Raw genomic sequence first — 18496 nt, forward strand, 5'->3', positions numbered from 1 at the left:
CAGGAGCCCTGTTGCTTTCCTCCCATCTCCCGACAACTGGGTGCCTGCTGGTGGCTACTCCCCGCAGAGGACCGGCGTCAAGGCTTTTCTGCTCTCCGCTGCGTCCCTCCCTTTCTCTGCCCCAGACCCCAGGGCGCCTACAGACTCCCAGAAGTGAGGCGAGATGAAGCAGTTTGGGAATTGTCCTCCTTCCCGCCACATCCCTCCTTAACCACCCCCCCCCCCCCGCCTCCCAGCCTCCCAGCACCTCCTGAGCCAGACTCTCGCAAGCACAAAATTGATGCCTATTGGCTAGACACCCACTTGGCGGGTGGACAGGACACGTGAAGCCCAAGCAGGATGGAGAGGGAGAAAGTCCAGGCTCTGCCTTATCATAAAAATGCAGCCCATGCCCCCGCCCCCCATACCAGGGCACAGTTTGATAGGATTTCTGTACATCTTTTGAGTCTGAGAGGAATTGAGGAAATAACGGAAACAGTGCTTCCTAGCAGTCAGGATGGGCACTAAGTACTATTTGAATGGACAGGTTTATCTGAGGCACGTGCCGCCTTAGAAAGCCCGATGCTGTGGGTGCTCTGCCCAGGCCTGGCTACCCTCCCCTCTCCTTCATCCCCTCTCATTAATCTTGGCATTCTTCTCCCAGAAGCTTTCCCAGATGCCAGGATTCAATGTCCTGGGCCCTGCGGGAGGGAGGGGATTTCCCAGGACTCAGACACCCTTTTAATTAACCTGGGCGACCCTCTCCCGACGGGCCAGCTGAATCCCATCATGGCCCCACTGTTTCCCGGGGCAGCGCCCTGAACTGGGACTCCCACCCCAGCTCCCTCACTCTTCTGAGGATGTGGGCCCTCTGTTTCCCATATGCTCACCACCTGTTGGCCTCCATTCCCTGGCCTGGGGGCCCCTGGTAGCCTGTGCCCTGTGGCGGCCCTGCGTCACGTACCCACAGAGGGTGGCAGGGGGCCTGCCTGGAGCTGGCAGAGGACCTCTGCGATTACTCCAAAGTGTCCCCCCACCTAAATCCTTTTTGGCAGCTTCCTTCCTCACCTCCAAAGAAGGGCAGTTCATTCCAGCTACTCATGGGAACAGTGAGGCTTGCCCATCTGTCACTCTCATAGCTTCATCATAGTGGCCAGCAACGTAGAAAAGTCCTCATGAGCTATAACTTGTCAACATTATTAACGGTGGGCAGTGCCATCAAACCCAATGCCCAGCAGGGTGCTCTGGGTGAGACGCAGAGGAAGAGTACTTGAACAGGCATCCTCCCCAGTGACCAGAGCGGAGAGGGCAGGTCAATGGCAAAAGCAAGGTCTGAGTCCAGATGAAGCCTCACATCACACTGCAGCGAACATATGGCACCCTGAGCCGTCCAGCCAAGGCAGGCAAGTTTTACAAGGATGGGCTAATCCATCCATCCTTATAACATGTTTGACACCTACTGTGTGTCAGGAGTTGGGGGCACGACCGTGAACTTGATGAGCCAGGTCCCCGCCCCCGCCCCCATGGTAACTCGAACGTGGGTGGCCACACGCATCATCATATGAGATTTCACGACCCCACGCGCACCCCCACAGAGGAGCAGACGAATGAATGCTTGAATAACTGAAACCTGCAGAGGGAAGGTGAACATCACAGATTTGGCGATCCCCATCTTTCAAGTGAAAAGCGACGCTCTGAACTGCTGCGGCTACAGCACACCCGTGAAAATGGCCCTGGCGCCTGTCCCCATCCTTGTCCGCTATTCGCAGAGCTCCTTACCTGGTGGGCAGTGGCACCCTGGAGATGTCTTCGGGAGGGCCTCCCGGCGCCTCCGAGAGTGGAACTTCCATTTCTGCAAAAGGAGACAGAGGAGAGGAGTCATGAAAGCGGAAGGCCAAGCCCCGGGAAGGGTCTGCGGATGGTGGGGACGGAGGGGGAGAAAAGGCCGCCTGGGGGCCGCAGGAGGACTATTCCAGGATCAAAGACTGGCCACGGGCGTCTGCGTAATAAGAAGCAGATGCAGAAGGTCCCATCTAGGGAATCTCGGTGTCTGATGTCTTCGGAGTGCTCTTAAAGAAATTAGCGCCAACCCCAAGGCCCTGTAAACCAGTAGTGGCCTTCCTGCACCCCACCATCATGGGCACAATGACTCGCTTTTCTCGGCTCTCTGCTAATTGTTTCCTGTCTAGGTCTGGGCTCCTGATTGATCCCAGCGTCGGACAGTGACTATTCTTCTGGGGTCCCTCACAGCTAGTCCCAGGCAAGCTGGGCAGGGGTACGGGACAGAGAGCTGAGCAGGCCACGTGCCCCTCTACTGAACCTCTTCTTTGCAAATCATGGAGCCAATCAGGAAGGCTCCAAGGGAGTGGCAATGAGGAGACTGGGACAACTTTCACTCCCCACGGTGACAAATGGGCACATGGCCAGGAGCCCTAGTGCCCAGACTGACTGATTTTCAAAGCGCGGGGCACTGACCCACACAGGGTGGGCCTCACTCGCACAGGGCTGCAAGGGACATGTCAGGGAGAGGCTGCTGAGGTTCATGCACGGTTCTCATGGGTGGATTCGAGTCCCTGCTGCACCGGGTTCATGGGAGGACTGGAGTGGTCAGGGCTTAGAAGGGAAGGGGACTGACACCTGGGAGGCACACAGTAAATGCTCGCTCTCGTGATACTCTGTGTTACAGGTAAGGGCCCCGAGATGGAAGGTGGGGCGGGGTGAGGTGGAGAGACTAACACGGCCAAGGTCAAAGGTGGACAACGGCACCTTGCTCTCTGATGTTAGTGCAGCAGTGAGAGCCTGGTAACTGGTTTTATTTGGTTCCTACAGTAATTTTTTTTCCCCCCATTGGATCTGTTTTCAGCAGTCTTAAGTGACTGATTTCACATGAAGACCCGGCCACGGGGGGCCTGTCCCGCGGCTCACAGTTACTGACAATGACCAGAATCCTGAAGTCCCTGCCATATGAAGTGGTTAGGAGGCCAGCTGGCCACCCCGCCATAAACTTCTCCATCACTGGCCTCCTCTCTGGCAGAGTCTGAATTTCTAGTGACACAGACTCCTGACCCTTCCACGGCTCTGTGACAGCCATGAGACGTGGTGCTAGTGAGTTGGTGTGGTGTACCATCCAGGCCTCGCCGACTGGCCTCTATTTCGTTCCCCACTACGATCCCGATGAGAGCCCTGCAGCCATACCTTGTCTCCCTGACCCCATCAGCGCAGCTCATTGCCCCCTGCTTCTCAGCCTTCCACCCTCCCAACCCAGCACCCCTCCCACCACGCCCCTGTCAAGGGCAGGGTCCTGAGATAAAAGCAAGCAGAAGAGGCCTACAGAGGCTCCCGCCACTGGGCAGCCCAGCCACCTGTGCCTGTGACCGCACCTGCCCTTTCTCTCTGCTCCTCCCCCGAGAGGCCAACTGTCCAGCTGCACACAGGGCCTTCCCCGCCCGCCTGCATCAGCAGCGGTCCATCCCTGGCTCTCCTCAAGCTCTGTCTTCACTGGAAAGAGCCAGAGAGTGAATATTTTGGGTTGCGGGAGCCACATGATGACACAGCCCCTCAGCTCTACCGTCAGAGGTGAGAGGCAGCCACAGAAAACATGAAAACCCAAGAAGCACGGCTCTGTTCCCATAGAGACATATTTACACAAACAGGCTTCGGGTGGGATGTGGTAGTCACCGACCCACTGTTAACATCGTCGCTGGGCCAATAAGAAAGGAAAAGAAAACTCCTCTCTGACCAAACTCTCTCCTGAGCAAACTCCTCCTCTCTCTCCTGGAGCACGCCCACCGGGCTCCTACCTGCCCCCTGCCCACAGTTTTTCCCCAGGTCACCAGTGACTTTGGTGCTGCTAAGCCCAGGGGACTGTCCTCCTCGCAGCCTGTCACAGGGCTTGCTGGCCCTGCCTTCTCCCTGACACGCTCTCTTCACCGGGCTGCCAGGATGACCCTCTCCCAGTGTCCCTCCTGCCACTCTGTGCTCCTTCTGTCTCCTCTGCTGGTTGCTTCTCATCTACGTGGAGGCCACAGGGCCCAGCCTCACTGCCTTCTCTCTGTTCTGGCTCCTGGGGGCCCTCACCCCACCTCATGTCTTCAACGCCATCTGTACGTGAGAATGCCCCCCTCCCCGCACCCCTAACATGGATCTTCCTCCAGAACCAGATGCATATATCCAGCAGCTTCCTTGACATCTCCATTGATAGGATCTCAAAATCAGCTCGGCAAAACCGGGCTCCTCACAGTCTGTCCCCGCTTCCCCAGACCTGCCCCTCTGTTGTCTTCCTCGTCCCAGGGAATGGCAACTCCATCTTGCCAGACCCTTGAGATCATCAGTGATGCCCTCTTCTCTCTCACTCCATGCCCATTTGGTCAACAACCCCTGCTCTCTGCTTTCTAGACAAATCCAGGATCTGATGCTTTTCTACCACCTCTTCATTACATCTAGCTCAAGCCTGGTCCTCTCTGGCCCAGTCATGGTGATAACTTGATGGGTCCCCCTGCTATTGCCCCATAGAGCATTCTCAACACGGCCGCCAGGGGGCCACACAGGCCTCCTAGATGCTCCTGCACATGCCAGGCTTTCTCCTACCTCAGGGCCTTTGAACTTGTGGGCCTGCCTGCCTGGGATATTCATTTACCGGCTAACCACCCTCTCGCTCTCAGTGAGACCTCCTCTGCCCCCCGCACCCTGCAATGTACTTACATTCCTTCTTCCCTGTTTTATCTTTTTCCTCTGGATTTGTTGGTTCCTTTATCTCTTTTATGGTCTACCTGGATCACGAGAAGGTAAGCTCCACAAGGATATGGGTATTTTGATCTGTTTTATTCATTGCCATATCCCCAGTGCCTGGAACAAGGTCTGTCATATGCTAAGTGCTCAGTAAAGAGCAGTTGCTTACAAACCAGGAGATTTCACAGAAAGATTTGGATTTCCAGTCTCTCTTGAACAACAGAAGGATCTGGTGGATACTGGGCCATGCTGATGACTGGTGCTGAGTGATAGCTGCCCCGGCTGGGTGGGCATGTGCTGCCCAGGTCACCACAGTACCCTCCCCTGGCCAGCTTCGCCTGCTTTGGTCCACCAGCCTGACCCCCTTAGGTATCTGAGTTTGAGACTCCTGGTGGGACATGCCCAGACTGAGGCTCAGGGGTCAGTGGAAAACCTTCTAAGGCCCCAGTCTCCCTGGACAGAACAGCCTTCCCACTACTCCCTTGCTGATGGCCTCCTGGAATGCCCTGCACGACCAGAGCCGAAACAGCACCCGCCTGATCTCTGCAGCTATTAAAATTCCTGTATCAGTATCAAAGGGAAAACGCCAGGTGGCTATTCACTCCCCCCAGAGAATGCTGAGAGGCCTGGTCTTGGGTTTTGAGGCCACTCCCTCCCCGCACTTGGTCCCAGCGCTCTTAAAGGGCTCAGGCTCTACCTGGGCCTCTGTAATAGGTGTGGGTCCAAGTCATAGTGTGGAGGAATGGAGCCCAGATCCAGCTGGGACCTTGACCTTGGTATCTCTCCTCTGGGGACATCTGTAAAATGGGGCTCTTGCTCCCCAGCCAGGCTCCTCAGTGTTGCTGTGGAAAGTGTCTTGGAAACCACAGAGAACAAACATAGGAATTGTTAAATAAGTTACCATTAATACTAATAGCTACACTTATGGAGCAGTATAGCTCAGGTGCTGTGCTAAGTATTTTGGTGGAAAATGTCATTTAATAGTTCATTTTTGATATCATGAGTGTATGACTCCTATCAGAATCCCCCTGCCCTTGGAGGTGGCAGTGGGACTCTACTTTGGGTGAGCACAGATGGCCTCAGACTCTGCTGAAGAGTCCACTGCACGCAGGGTTGGGCAGGGCGAATGTGGGCCTGCACTACACTCGGGGGTCCGAGGACCCTGGGGTCCACTCCCGGCTCTCCCGCTGCATATTAAGCAAGAGACACAATCCCTCCAGACTTCGATTTCCTCATCTATAAAACGGGGCTAATCTCAGCTACCCCCTGGACTACACAGGACAGACAGAGCGAAAAAAATGAGATAGGATCAAAAAACAAAAAAAGCATCCATATGTGGAAAAGTTGAGCACCTGCTATACTTGCTTGTTTTTCTTGGTGGCCGGGGGAAGGCCCCTTCTCTCTCGAGCCGGTCCCAGGCCTGTCTCCTCCCATTTACCATGGTGAGGCTGGCCCGGTCCCAGGAGCTGCTGGGTAGTTAAGTCTCCTGCCATGGCCCGGTTCCTGGGAAACTCTGAACCCCTCTTCCCGGAAGAGGGAGGGTGAACAAAGGTCCTTCTTTGCCTGACGCCCTGCCCTGGACCTTGATAACTAGAGGCTGAAAGAAGGAGCTGCCTATTGAAATGAGTGCACTGAGCAAAGCTCCCGTCCTTGAAGCAGCGTTTGATTCCAATGCCTGGCACAGAGTGGTACCCGATGGCCTCTGCTAGAGCCCTTTTCATTACCCTGTGCCATACCGCGGGGCCGGTACCCTGGCGGAGACTGAGCCGGTTTTTTGAGGGAAGGGCCTCCTCTGGCATTTTGACCCACACTTGCACTGAATTAATCACTTTTGAGTTCTGTCCCCTAGCACCGGGTGCTAGAAGGACACGGATTTCTGGGCAGCATTTGGATGCATGGAGATGGGAGAGGGAGGGCATTCCGGTGCAGAGCAAAGGCTCCGAGGCAGGACGGAAGCTGTGCGGAGCCAGCCCCTGGGCCCAGTCGCAGGGACGGTCCCACAGATGGGCTTTGTTAAGGGTACAGGCCCATGGGCATCCACCTGCCCTGGAGCATGGGCAGATCAGCATAGGGAAATCAAAACGGAGGAAACTGAGACGCTCAACCCACATCCACCCAAACGGGACTCACCCGGTCAGCCTGGGGATGCCAAGAGCGGGTGCTATGGGATGTGCCTGGGGAACGGTCCGCTTCCTCCCTCCACAATTCTCTTTGTGCCACAGACCTGGCATCCAATCACAGACTCCCAGAACCATGATGACATGGGGGCCCTGGGGTCTGCCAGAGGCCACAGGCTGCATCTGCTCTGCTCCTCCCCATCCCCCGGTCCAGCAGACCCACAGAGTGGTGTTGCTCCAGACTCTGCAGATCAGAAAGGTCGGGGGAAGGAGGTGAATGCCCCTGTGGGAGCTTTCCAGCCTTCCCATGAGGAAGTCCTTCCTTTCAGCTCACCTCTGGCCCTGTTGCTGTTTCAGGGAGTCAGGGAACGAGGCCCTGGAACTGTGTGGTTGTGGATGAAAGCCAGGTGGCCAGGGGGCTGGGACCACAGGTTCAAGGGGCCTGAGGTTGTCTCGGGGCCTGGTGCGGGATGAAGCAGGGTCCCTGACACAGAGCAGGGAGGGCCTGGATGAGAGTGCTGGAAGCCAGGAGACTCTTCCCTCCTTCCCGCCTTGCAGCAGATGGGAGTTGAGCATCTACGTAGAGCAGAGCCATGCAAAGTGCCAGGACACGCGAGAGAATAGACAGGGCTGCCCCATGGCCCTTACTCTCCAGGCAGGGGCACACTGTCTACAAACCACACACACCAAGAAGCAGCAGCCACTGTTGTCAAGCAAGGGTGAGGTGCTCCAGGCTGGTTTGTCATGGGGAAGTGACTGGCAGGATTGAGACCTGAGGGTAACCAGCCATTAACCTAGGGGAGGGCCTGGGTACAGGGAAAACGGCTGACACCTGACACCATAATGGGCTTCTTATGAAACAGGCAGGGCTCCTGCCTTGATGAATGCATTTAGCGCACCCAGCAACCACCCATGAATGAGGAACCCCGACAGGGAGCGGCAAACTGACTTGCACAATGACAGGCAACCAGGAGGGGCAGATGTGGGATCCAAACCAGGAAGCCAGGAAGACACTTTCCAGGACTCGGCCATACCGACCACTGGAGGGCCAGGCACTGCACAAAGTGCTCATTTTACCTTTTTAAATTCTCAAAAAAGCACCCAGTAAGAGGGAGATACTCTTTATTATCACCTCCCCATTTTTTTTAGAGGGACAAGCCAAAGCACAGAGAGGTTAAGCAACTTGCCCAACACCACACAGCCAGGAACTAGCAGAGCTGGTCTTGAACCCAGCAATCTGGCTCTGGGGGCTGTGTTCCCAGCTATGCCACATTACGGCCATGTGGCTGGACTCTGAAAGTGGCGGGGGGGGGGAGCCCTAAGGCCAGAGATGCGGGTCGGCGGGGCAAGGGCCCAAGCTCTTCAGGCCTCCTGGACCACATTAAGAAATTTAGTCTCTGGCCTGAGAACAATAGGAAGTTACTGAAGAGCTATAATTAGGGGAATGTGGTGACTGTATTTAGAGCTTTTAAAAGAGCAGCCTGGCTGCTGTGTGGATGTTGAAAGGGACAGGGCAGAGTGAACGAGGGCAGGTGCGTTAGGAGGCCCCTGCTACAGCCCAGAAGGCCATGGTAGAAGCAGCCGGCTGGGGAAGGGCACGCAGGGATGGAGAGATGGGGACAGGTCTGCAGGAGGCTGAATGGTACAGGTGGAAGGGTCTGGAGTAGCTGCACCTGGAGGCCAGCACCTCCCGAGATGAAGGGGTGCTGGGGAGGGGTGGGATTCCTGCTCAGTTTAGCATGTCGAGTTTGAGGTGCTTTCAAGACATGCTGGAGGGGTGGGGTGGTAAGCATCAAGAAGAATCTGGCGCTCTGACCAGATGAAAACACACACATGACAGCTGGACCGGTCAGCCGCACAGGTAGTGAGCTCCCTGTCATTGTGGGCATGTAAGCCTGAGAACCAGGGATATTGTGGGGAATTCCTGGTACAGTTCATGGCTCCCTTTCTTCCAACACTCTGATTCTATGGAGTGGGGGAGAAGCTGGAGGTAGCAGGGCCGTCCTCTGATCTCCCATATCTCTGGGTCTCCACCTACCCCTTGGAAATTGCAAAGGCCAGCTCACAGAGACCAAGGCTCTTCCTGGAAGAGCCCCAGCTAATGCCCCTTCAGCCAGCCCCCTTCCTGCATCCTTGTCCCCAGAGGTTCCCCATCCCATCCTGCCCTCCAGGCCACTGAGTCAGAGGGAGACCTTATGCAGAACACCTCCCAGTGACGGCTTAAGAGGGACTTTCTCATAGCATCTGTAGGACAAGAGACAAGGCATGGAGTCCCCTGGATGACAGAACCCCGGGCTCTGCAACGGCCTTCCGGGGGAACATGTGTCCTCTGAGGGCAGCAAGCACTCCCTGCTGGAACTGAACCAACAGAGAGGCAGGAGCCTCGTGGTGGGAGGGTGGGCTAGACACAGAACAGCTGAGCAAAGGGCCTGGGGCACCCCACGTGGCTGGAGTGGGCAGGGGTAGTGAGGGGAGGAAAAGGCGTTGAAGAAGCAGCAGAGGCCCAAGCTGTGTGGCCTCTAGCAATGCAGGGCTTCAGGAAAGCCCACAAGAGGCCTTAAGAGAGGAGACGGGGCCCCATGTGCCCTGGAAGGCTGCACCCAGCCTCTCAGGCAGCCAGTTCCTCCCCTTTGTGTGTGGCATGCTCTTGCCCTTTGAAGGGGAGCCCCTGCTGCCAGCAACCCCATCCCCACCCTTTTGGACACAAAGAATTTTCTGCAGGGAGGCCCCCACCCAGGGCAGGGGCATTTGGCATGCAGATGGGAGTGGGGGGCAGTCCCCACGGAGCTCCTGCCAGGGTCTGCTGGCAGCACAGAGCACACCCAGGAGAGATGGGAACCCCTGTTGCCACAGCCTCCCCAGATCCCAGCCTCAGTTTCCCTCAGAGAAGCCTGCAGACCCCCTTTACTCCCTGAGGACTCAACAAGCAGCTTCTGCAAGGGGTATGATCCCACTAAAAGGGGTGGGAGGATTCCCAAGGCTTCTGAAAACTTCCTTCTGGATGGCAAACCCTCCACTGATTTGATTTTTTCAAAAACAAAACAGGGCAAACGGCAAGCCCCCAAACCCGAATCGATTCCCTTCTTTAAGCCCCCTCGACTTTGGAACTGGGCAGTGAGTGGTGGCCCTTCTATTGACACGTCCTGTGATCCTTGTGAACACCGGCGTGAGCCTCTTGGCATTGCTGGGGACCCGGGGGAGGGCCCTGGGCACAGGCACGGGCATGGGCACAGGGCTACAGCTAGAATCTGTCTCCCGCAGGGCTTGTTAAACACCCCCACTGCAAGACCCTCGCCACAGGGATTCACTTCTGGCTTTGGGAACAGGGGTCAGCCTTGGTATGCTGTGCTCCCCATGGAGCTGGGCCAGCTCTGTGAGGGTGTGCAGATGCGAGGAGGGGAGAGTGACTTTAAAGAGTTTAGTTGCTGTGGAGGTTCTGCTCCTGCCTTGCTCCAAAAGGATATGCTCGGGCGGCTGCATGGACAGACAGCCAGACACAGATTATACCGTAAGGGAGCTGGGAGGTAAGGGGAACGGAGAGAAAGGAAGGGCAGGGTGATCAGTGGGAACTGGGGTTGGGGCTTAGGCAGAAACTTCTGCTGGAAGGACGAGCCCGGGCCACAGGGTGAAACCCAGATTTGGTGCTAACCTTTCCGTGTCCAAGAGATAAGACTCCATCCATCCCTCCTGAGAAGCCAAGCATTCCAGAAACCAAGGCTGGACAATGATTTTCCTAAGGGTCCTCCTCACCAAGGTCTGATGTCACAAATTTTCCTGTAAATGTCACTTTATAGCAAAGACAGTGATGCCGGTCTGATGTCAAGTCAGTTCGGTCAATGCCTGCTCTGTGGGAGCCGAACCAGACTGAACCGGTCCCTAGCCCCTGGTCATAGTCAGCTGGCCTAATAGGGTACGGCACTTTATACAGATGGTGTATACTAGCGGCTTTAGAGTGGAAGCTCTGGGGCTAGACTTCTTGGGTTCAAGGCCCAGTTCTGCTACTCACTAGCTGTGTGACCTTGGGAAAGTCACTTAACTTCTCTTAGCCTCCATTTTTCTTTTCTGTAAGAATATAAAATAAAATAGAAAATAGAAAAAAATACCGGTATATAATAACTTCAGGGGATTGTTTTGAGAATTAAATGAATCAATAGATGATAGATCTTTGAAGAGTGTTCAATAGATATTAGGTAGTAATAAAATTTACAGATGTGGTACAGCCTCATCTTTGGTACAGACCTCCTTTGATGCTGAGGGCGGTGGTCATGATTGCAGCTGCTATGAACTGAATGATTTCATTTAATCCCACAACCCCCCTGTAAGGAGGATGTTGGCATCCCCATTTTCCAGATCAGAACCCTGGAGCTCAGGTCACATGACCAGTTAGTGGCAGATGTCCAAGCGACCTCACATGCTGTGGGCTTGCCCACTTGACTCTTTTGCCCAAATGAAAAATGTGCCAGGGAGCCTGGGCAGGTGAAGAGGAAGCTCCTGACCATTGGAGTAGGGGATGGGATGGGATGGACATCCCCAGCTGCCCTGTCTAGGGCAGCCCACTGAGCCACCCCCACTCTCTCAGCCGGCCCCATGGTGCAGCCCTGACTTGGGTGGAATCCGTCCTTTCCTCTCTGCCGGTTGCTGGGAAACACCCACCTCCATCGTGCGCCCCCAGAGCAAAGGCTGAACCTACAGCCGGATCTGGGGTCTGCATGTGGGAGGGGCAGCGACGGAGATGGCTTCCATATCCCCTAGCAGAGGGACCTAAACCAGCAACGAAGTGGTGAGCCAAGTCCTGGGCTAGGCTCAGTAAGGGACCTGGTGACTGTGGGCCCTGCTCCTGGCCGCTGGCTTGGGTGTGTGCAAATGCAGAGATGAGCTATTTAAAGGCAATAAAGAGGAGAACACCCTGTACAACGTGCTTGAGGCCGAGCCACGAGTGGCAAATAGATGGGCATTGACTCTAACAGGCAAGGAGTGGCAGTCTGGAGGGCTGTGTTGCGAAGGATTCTGAGGTCCGTCTAGGCTCACGCCATGTCTACATTTTCCTTCTCTGAGCTAGATGTGTGCCATGGCAGCAAGTTCTTCAGGAAGTCAGAGCAGGGAGACAGCCCACGGGGGACTGGAGTGGTCCGGGGAAGGCTTTCCAGAGGGTGCTGGCGCAAGCTGAAAATGATTAGGAGTAAGATGAAAAAGATATCTTTCCGAGAGTGTCAAACTATGCTTAAGGCAGATGGCATCCTGTCTCAGAGGCTTCGACTTTCCCACCAACTTCCCATGAGGGGTGGCTACTTAATGAGGTTCTCAGTTTGGTTCAGAGCTACCTGCTAGTTTTAAGGGCTTTGGAGAAGCTGTAAAACGTTAACAACTCTCCCAGGCATTATCTGTAATAGATATTGCTCTGTATTTTTCTTTTAACTGAGAGTCAGGAAATGGCTCTTGATCTTGAACACCTAGAGGTGGAAAATACCTTTGACACCCAAAGGATTCTATCACAGGTAGCAGGATGGAGGGTACAGTGACATCAGTCTTCTCATCTGTAAAATGGGGCAATGAGAGCGTCCGCCCCTTAGGGAGGCTGTGAGGATTGGAAGACATATCACGCACAGCATGGGCTGTGGTATGGTATGTACCATACCAACATGAGACACTCCCATCAGGGTGCTGTTAGTTCTACTGTCAAGGGAAGGGGAGTCTGCCTGGCATCCCCCAATGCCCACCTGGAAGGTGGCTGCTGACACCCGGTGCCCCCTCCCCTGCCCTTTGGTCAACAACGTGGATTTGGCTATTCTCCACTCCAGTCCCTTCTCTTTCACAGCACACCCGCTGCCCAGCCCTGGGTGACATCTGATTTCCTCCGTTTGGGACATTCCAGTTCTTTTCTTTACAGCAAGCAAATCAAGCAACAGGCAGCTGGAGCGCTCGTTAAGGGTTCCAGCCCAGGAGAGAGGCACTGATGGGGGAAGAGTGGGGGCCTGAGGTCTGGAAACCACACTGCCAGCTCCCTGCAAGCGGGCTCCCCACCCCCATCCTCTTCTCCCCGCCCTGACCCTCCCCTCCCAGTGGCCAGGCCCATCAGATCCAGGCCTGCTGCTCACATCTGCCTCTGGCCTGCCTCCTTCCAGGCTCCTCTCCCATGGGGTCCCCTTGGCCTGGCCTTCCGCCAGCGTCCCAGATTTGGTCTCTGCCCAGCATCCTGCTTTCTCCACTGGGTTGGGTGGTGTGCCTTTGCCCCTGGGTTCCTGCCTCTAGGCCACCGAGTAGGCTGTGGGCCTCCCCAGGACTGCCCTGTCTGATGGCCTTCTTTCTTCCTTCAGAGAATGGCCCAGGCCCACCTGCTCCAGGATGACTGTTTGCCCCACATCCTCGGGGGCCCCCTGAGAGCACCCATACTGTTCTGGGAATGGCATGGGGTGCCTGTGCACCCTTTAGAGCAGGAAGCCTCTGCATGTCTGCGTCACAGAATCACTCTGTGAACTAAACCACGTCCCAGCTGTCCTCTGCCTTTTCTTCTCACTGGGGGTTCCTCCGGTCAGCCTCTTGCTTCTTGGCCTCTCCCCCTTTTTCACTTTTGCCCTTGCTCCCACTGGAAGAGCACACGTAGGAAAGGGAAGGCCAAGAGCATAGGGAGGCCTTGAGTTGCTCCAAGACACCTTTGCTGGCCCAGAAGTGGTTTGCTCCTAGAGCAATGCTGTCCCACGGAACTTTCTACGATGATATATACGTTCTATATCCACACTCTCCAACGGGTTGCCATTGGCCTTGCGTGTCTCTTGAGCACTAACCTGAAACGAGGCCACTGTGACAGATAAACTTAATTTTAAGTAGTATTTGATATGAATTCACGTACGGATAATGAGTCACACGTAATTGTATGGGGCAGTGCGACCCTTCGAGTGCCCCTTCATGAAGCCCTGGACTGTAGGCCCCATCTAGGGGATGCCTCCCAAGGCCACCTCCCCACAGAGGGGGCTGCCCACCACCTCCACCCCCAGGACCGGCACTCCCTCTGGCTCCACGGCCCTTGGCTACCGACCTGTGGCCCCCACGGCAGCCCCCGTCCCCATTCACCCCATTCTGTTCCTGCCTGCAGCCCAGTCCAGGCCCCAGGCCCCTGTGGCCTGGGTCGGCCTCTCGTTTTGCCTTCCTGCTCTGCCTTGCTCTCCATCCCATTCTAGGAGCACAACTGCCCTCCTCAAGCCCTTCCATGGCTCCCCAGTGCTTTCACATAGATCTAACAATCTCTGAGGCCACTGTTGACCCAGGCACCCTGGCTCTCTGCAGCAGAATCTTCCACCACTCCATTCCCCAAAGCCAACCCCTCCCTCTGGCTTCCAACCTTCAGAAGCTGTTCCCTTTGCCCCCTGGAACAAGGCCCCTCCACTATCCCCTTTGGCCTGGAAGACTCTGATTCACCCTTTAAGACATCACTCAAAAATCACTTTCCCCGGAAGCCACCGCCCTCATGTATGTTACATGTTAATACGCTCCCCAGACCTCCTCGGCTCCCATCACATGGACGGGGTCACCACCCGGGGCCTTCTTTGTGCCCTATTTGCCTGGGAGTTTAGGAGGGCAGAAGTGTGTCCCCCACAATGCCTGATCCACACCTGGCTCTCAGGAAATATTTGCTGCCTGTCCGACTGCAGATGGACAGGGGAAGGCGGCAGGACGTAGCGAAGAGCCCTGGAAGTGGGGTCAGGAACTTGAGTTCTACTTCTGGATCTCGCCACGTGACTGGGGTAGCCCCCAGCCCCTCTGTGGGTCTCTATTTCCCCTTCTGTAAGATGGGGTCAGTTCAGATGCTCAGGCAGATGAGAGGTCTAGAAGTCAGTGGCTGCCCCAGAAGCTCCGGTTTGCAGATGAGGAATCAGCATGGCCCATAACAGTGTCGGCCCCCAGGCCCTGCAAGCATGAGACTTGACAGGGCTAAGTCTCAAGGGGAGGAAGCAAGGATCTGGGGCATGCCCTGGCCAGCAGCAGGGGCCGGGGAGGGGAGACAACGGAGAGAGGCACTGAGCAGAGCTCCTGGGGTCAAATGTTTGCCCCTCTGCAGCCAGGGCCCCTTGGTGGCAGCGGGGAGTAGGGGGGTAGGGGTGAGGAGGTAGGGGGATGGGGGGAGCCCTTGCTGCCCTGACACCACCTCCACCACCCAGCCACCCCGGGAACACTCTCAGACATCTGGCAGAGGCTACTGGCTCATGCTGTTGGGTCCAGACACTTCCCAGAGGACTTGCAGGGGGCCTGGCAGAGTCCTGGATCCCCTGGGTCCTGGTGGGGCATGGGAATGTGCTGCTGGCAGGACTGAGACCACTCGTTCTGCTCTGGTCTTGGGACCTCCCTCTCCTTGAGCCCACCAGAGAGCTGCCTGGGCAACTACCAGCCTTTGCCTGGTAGTAGGACCTGAGAGGAGCCCAGCTGCAAGGCACTGGAGCCTTGTGCCAGAATGGCCACAGCACTCACCTCAGTTAGAACTGGGTTCCGACGCCAACCATTACAACCAGTTTGCAAGCTCAGAAGGGTGAGGGTATTTGCTGCTCACAGGCTCTAAGCAGCAGAGTGGGGATAAAAACCTCCTCCCTGCTCCTTCCTGTTCCACACCACCTCCGAGTCCCCTCCCAGTTCTTGCTCAGGGAAACCTTCCATGGCCAGCCTGATCCAGAACCTCTTCCCAGACCACCACAGCCCTCACCTGTGGGTCTTTTCCTTCATTTGAGCCCCCCGATCCCTTGTGCTGTCCAGAGTCTCCTAAGTCACCAGGATTCTCACTCCCACTGGCTAGTTCTTCCTCTGGCGGCACCAGTGAGACTGCATGTCTCTCCTTCCTGGGGAGGGCGAGCTCTCTCCATGTACTCCCATGATTGCTATGGCTAAGAAACACTAATGGCGTTTAACCCACTTAGGTTCAAGGACATTTCAGAAGGGGGCAAATCTCAGCATCCCTTTCCCAGAAAAACACACAAACATAAAATGATGGGGACCAGGGGACCAGGGATAGGAAATGTTGCTTAGAAACAAGAGGGTATAGGCTTATTTGAGTCCAAGGACAGCAGAACCAGGGAAACCACGGCCTGGGGGCAGTGGGCAAGGACCAGGACACCATTCCCTGCAAGGACAGCCCCATCTATCCCTCTCAGCCCCCTAGATGACTCTCTTCCCTGCTGAACATGGCAATAAAAGTCTGGCAGCAATGATCCTCAAGGGATGGATGCGAGGGCCGCGGGGGCCCAGCCAGCCTCAGCCAGGGCCATTGGGCACACATCCCGCCGCGTGGGCGCTGGACGGCTCACACCGCCCTGGCCGAGTGCCGGGAGAGAGAAGTGGGGCTTGGCAGCCTCCGCGCGCCTCCCCGCCCCTTGCCTTCCTCCACCTGCCCCGCGCGCCCTGGCGCTCTTAGCGCGGGACGTGGGGGGTCCCGCCGGGCGCGGGAGCTGAAGGGTCCCGCGCAAGCCGCCAGGGTCCTCCGGGCCCTCCGTGTCCCTGCAAGCCCGCGTCCGTCCCCGCCCCCACCCACCGGCAGACAGCCGCTGCGGGACCCGGGCGCACCGCGCTACTCGGAGCAGAGCAAGCGCCCGCGGGCGCCCGCCGGTCGAAAGTTCGGAGGCTGCGCGAGGGGGCGCCGCCGGGAGGGATAAAAGCCAGCAACAAAGAGCACAGACCTCATCCAGCAGTTGGTTGACTCGTCCCAAAATAGCCGTCTCCATTTGCTGCTCCCCACGCTCGGCTTCCAGGCGCAGCACCCGGGCCTGCAGCTCGGCGGTCCGAAAGTGGGCGAGTAGGCTGAGCGCCAGCGAGCACAGGGCCAGCGCCAGCAGCCCGCAGGACCCCGGGCTCGGCAGCCGCGCGCAGCGCTCCGCCGGCGCCACCGCCAGCGCCACCGCCGCGGGCGCGCTGGGCTCCCCGGGGCCGCGGGCACCGGCTGTTGCCGCTTTGCGGGCGCGCTCCGCTACCATCCCCTCGAGTCTTGAGAACCAATAAATAAATAAATAGAATAAATAAAGGCGAGCGCCGCTGCCCTGAGGCGCCTATCCGAGCTGTGGGCAGGAGGGGAAAATGTCCCTTTCCTTTGCTCCCGGCAGAGGATGGAAAAAGGAGCGGCAGGAGGGGAAAGCCGAAAAAACACCACCAGCGGTAATCGGGGTACACCCAGGTGAGAAGAAAGTTACTTAGAAGAACGTTCCAAGTCCAGAAAAGTTAGGGGAATCTGGACGGCTCTCCTCTCCGCTCCGTTTTTCCCTTCGAGTATCTGCAGAGTCCTGGAGTTGGTTCTGCGCTGTCCGTCCTTCTTGGTGTCTCGCGCCTCCTGGGCGAGCCGGTTTCAGTCCCGGGGCGAAGGGGCGCACATGGAGGTCCCCATGGGCAGAGGTGGGTCGTGGCCGCTGCCGAGGAGCTTTGGGGCCGATTCCGGCGCCTCTGTAACTTGACACACTAGCCGCCGCTGAACGGATCGGATGAGCAATCCGTGCTACTTCCCAAACTAATCTCTCCCACCCCCCTCCCTCCCTCCTCCTCCTCCCTTTTGCTCCTCCACCTCCTGCGGGGCCGACGGCTTGGATTTATTTATTTATGCAAACTCACCCGGGGTGGGGGGCGTGGTGTGCTGAGCCAGCCGCCACAACCCGCCCGACCGGGAGCCCCTCTCCCGCGCTCCCTGTCCCCTTTGAAGTGACACTTGGGGTTATTTATAGGCAGGAAGGGGGTGTGGAGTGGAGCGGGACTTTACTTCTCTCCCTTTCTCCGGATTCACATTGAGGGCCCTGTCTGTCTTCCACCGAAGTCATGGGGCCAGGATAACTGCTTTTGGAAAAGTTGGCAAAGGCAGCCTTAAGGATAGTCCAGGGAGACTGGCGGTGTTCTTATTGGGCACCTGGTTGGATTTCAAGATCTTGAGCAGGACGATCTAAATCCCTTCGGCCACCATTGCTCTTACCTCCAGGTGTCTGGGGTCTCACCCCCTCTCTTTCACGCCAAATCAGTTTCACATTGTTTCTGTACATCCTGCGCCCTGCTGTCCTGAACTTTTGGTGGGGGCTCTTTCCACCTACCACATCTTTAACATCTTTACTCTGGGGTGAAAAGTCAACCCTCCAGGGGGTGGCGGAACTGACCCTTTCTCTCTTTCAGAAGCAAGATATAACAAGGTACAGGAGAATAAAACTGAGCAGAAAGGTCCATTCAAGGTATTCGAGAGTCCGGGTCCTGACTCCCCTCCTTCCTGCCTGGCACTGATCTGTGACCCACTCCATCCCTCTGCCCTCTGAGCAGCCTGCCCAAACAGCCCAGCCATTGAAGGTGAGCAATTCTCCCACACACTCAGACTCCCTCCCGGGCATGAGTCCTTCTTTAGAGCTAACCCTGCTCCCTCCTGCTGTCATTTCCTAGGTAGAGAAAACCTAGGGGCTGAAGGGCATTTTGTAGTTTCCTCTCTTGTCACCTCCCCCACTTTGAGTAACACTGTATCCCAAGAGACCTTATCTCCTTGCACCTCTTGACATTCCTGCAAACGGGGTGGCGGGATAGAGTTCCTGGAGAAAGCCCACCTCCCAGGAACGTGGGGGCAGGGGCTGAAAAGCTGGCCTTTGGGATGTGAAATGTGGGTGGGGTGACAAGAGTGTTGTTATTCCATTTTAGAACAACAGCTGTGCCAACTTCACATTGTACATATTGACTTGGTG

The 18496-nt window shown here is 56.5% G+C and overlaps 1 protein-coding gene across 1 annotated transcript; it reads right to left on the reverse strand.

The window, feature by feature from the left end:
• Positions 1-1738: 1738 nt before the first annotated feature.
• On the reverse strand, positions 1739-17324 carry LOC131830116 (collagen alpha-1(XIII) chain-like). Its single transcript, XM_059172502.1, has 2 exons — positions 16481-17324; positions 1739-1831 (listed from the first exon to the last, which is right to left on the reverse strand). Exons 1-2 carry the CDS (start codon positions 16772-16774, stop codon positions 1739-1741), a joined length of 387 nt encoding a protein of 128 aa, XP_059028485.1. The 5' UTR covers positions 16775-17324.
• Between the last annotated feature and the right edge of the window lie 1172 nt (positions 17325-18496).

This window comes from Mustela lutreola, chromosome 4 (assembly GCF_030435805.1).
Source record: "Mustela lutreola isolate mMusLut2 chromosome 4, mMusLut2.pri, whole genome shotgun sequence".
NCBI classification, from domain to species: Eukaryota; Metazoa; Chordata; class Mammalia; order Carnivora; family Mustelidae; genus Mustela; species Mustela lutreola.

Coding starts and splice junctions, on each gene's coding strand:
- LOC131830116 (XM_059172502.1), bottom strand. CDS start 16,774: ATGGTAGCGGAGCGCGCCCGCAAAGCGGCAACAGCCGGTGCCCGCGGC. Junction 1,832..16,480: donor TCAACCAACTGCTGGATGAG/GTCTGTGCTCTT, acceptor CTCCTTTTGCAG/AAATGGAAGTTCCACTCTCG.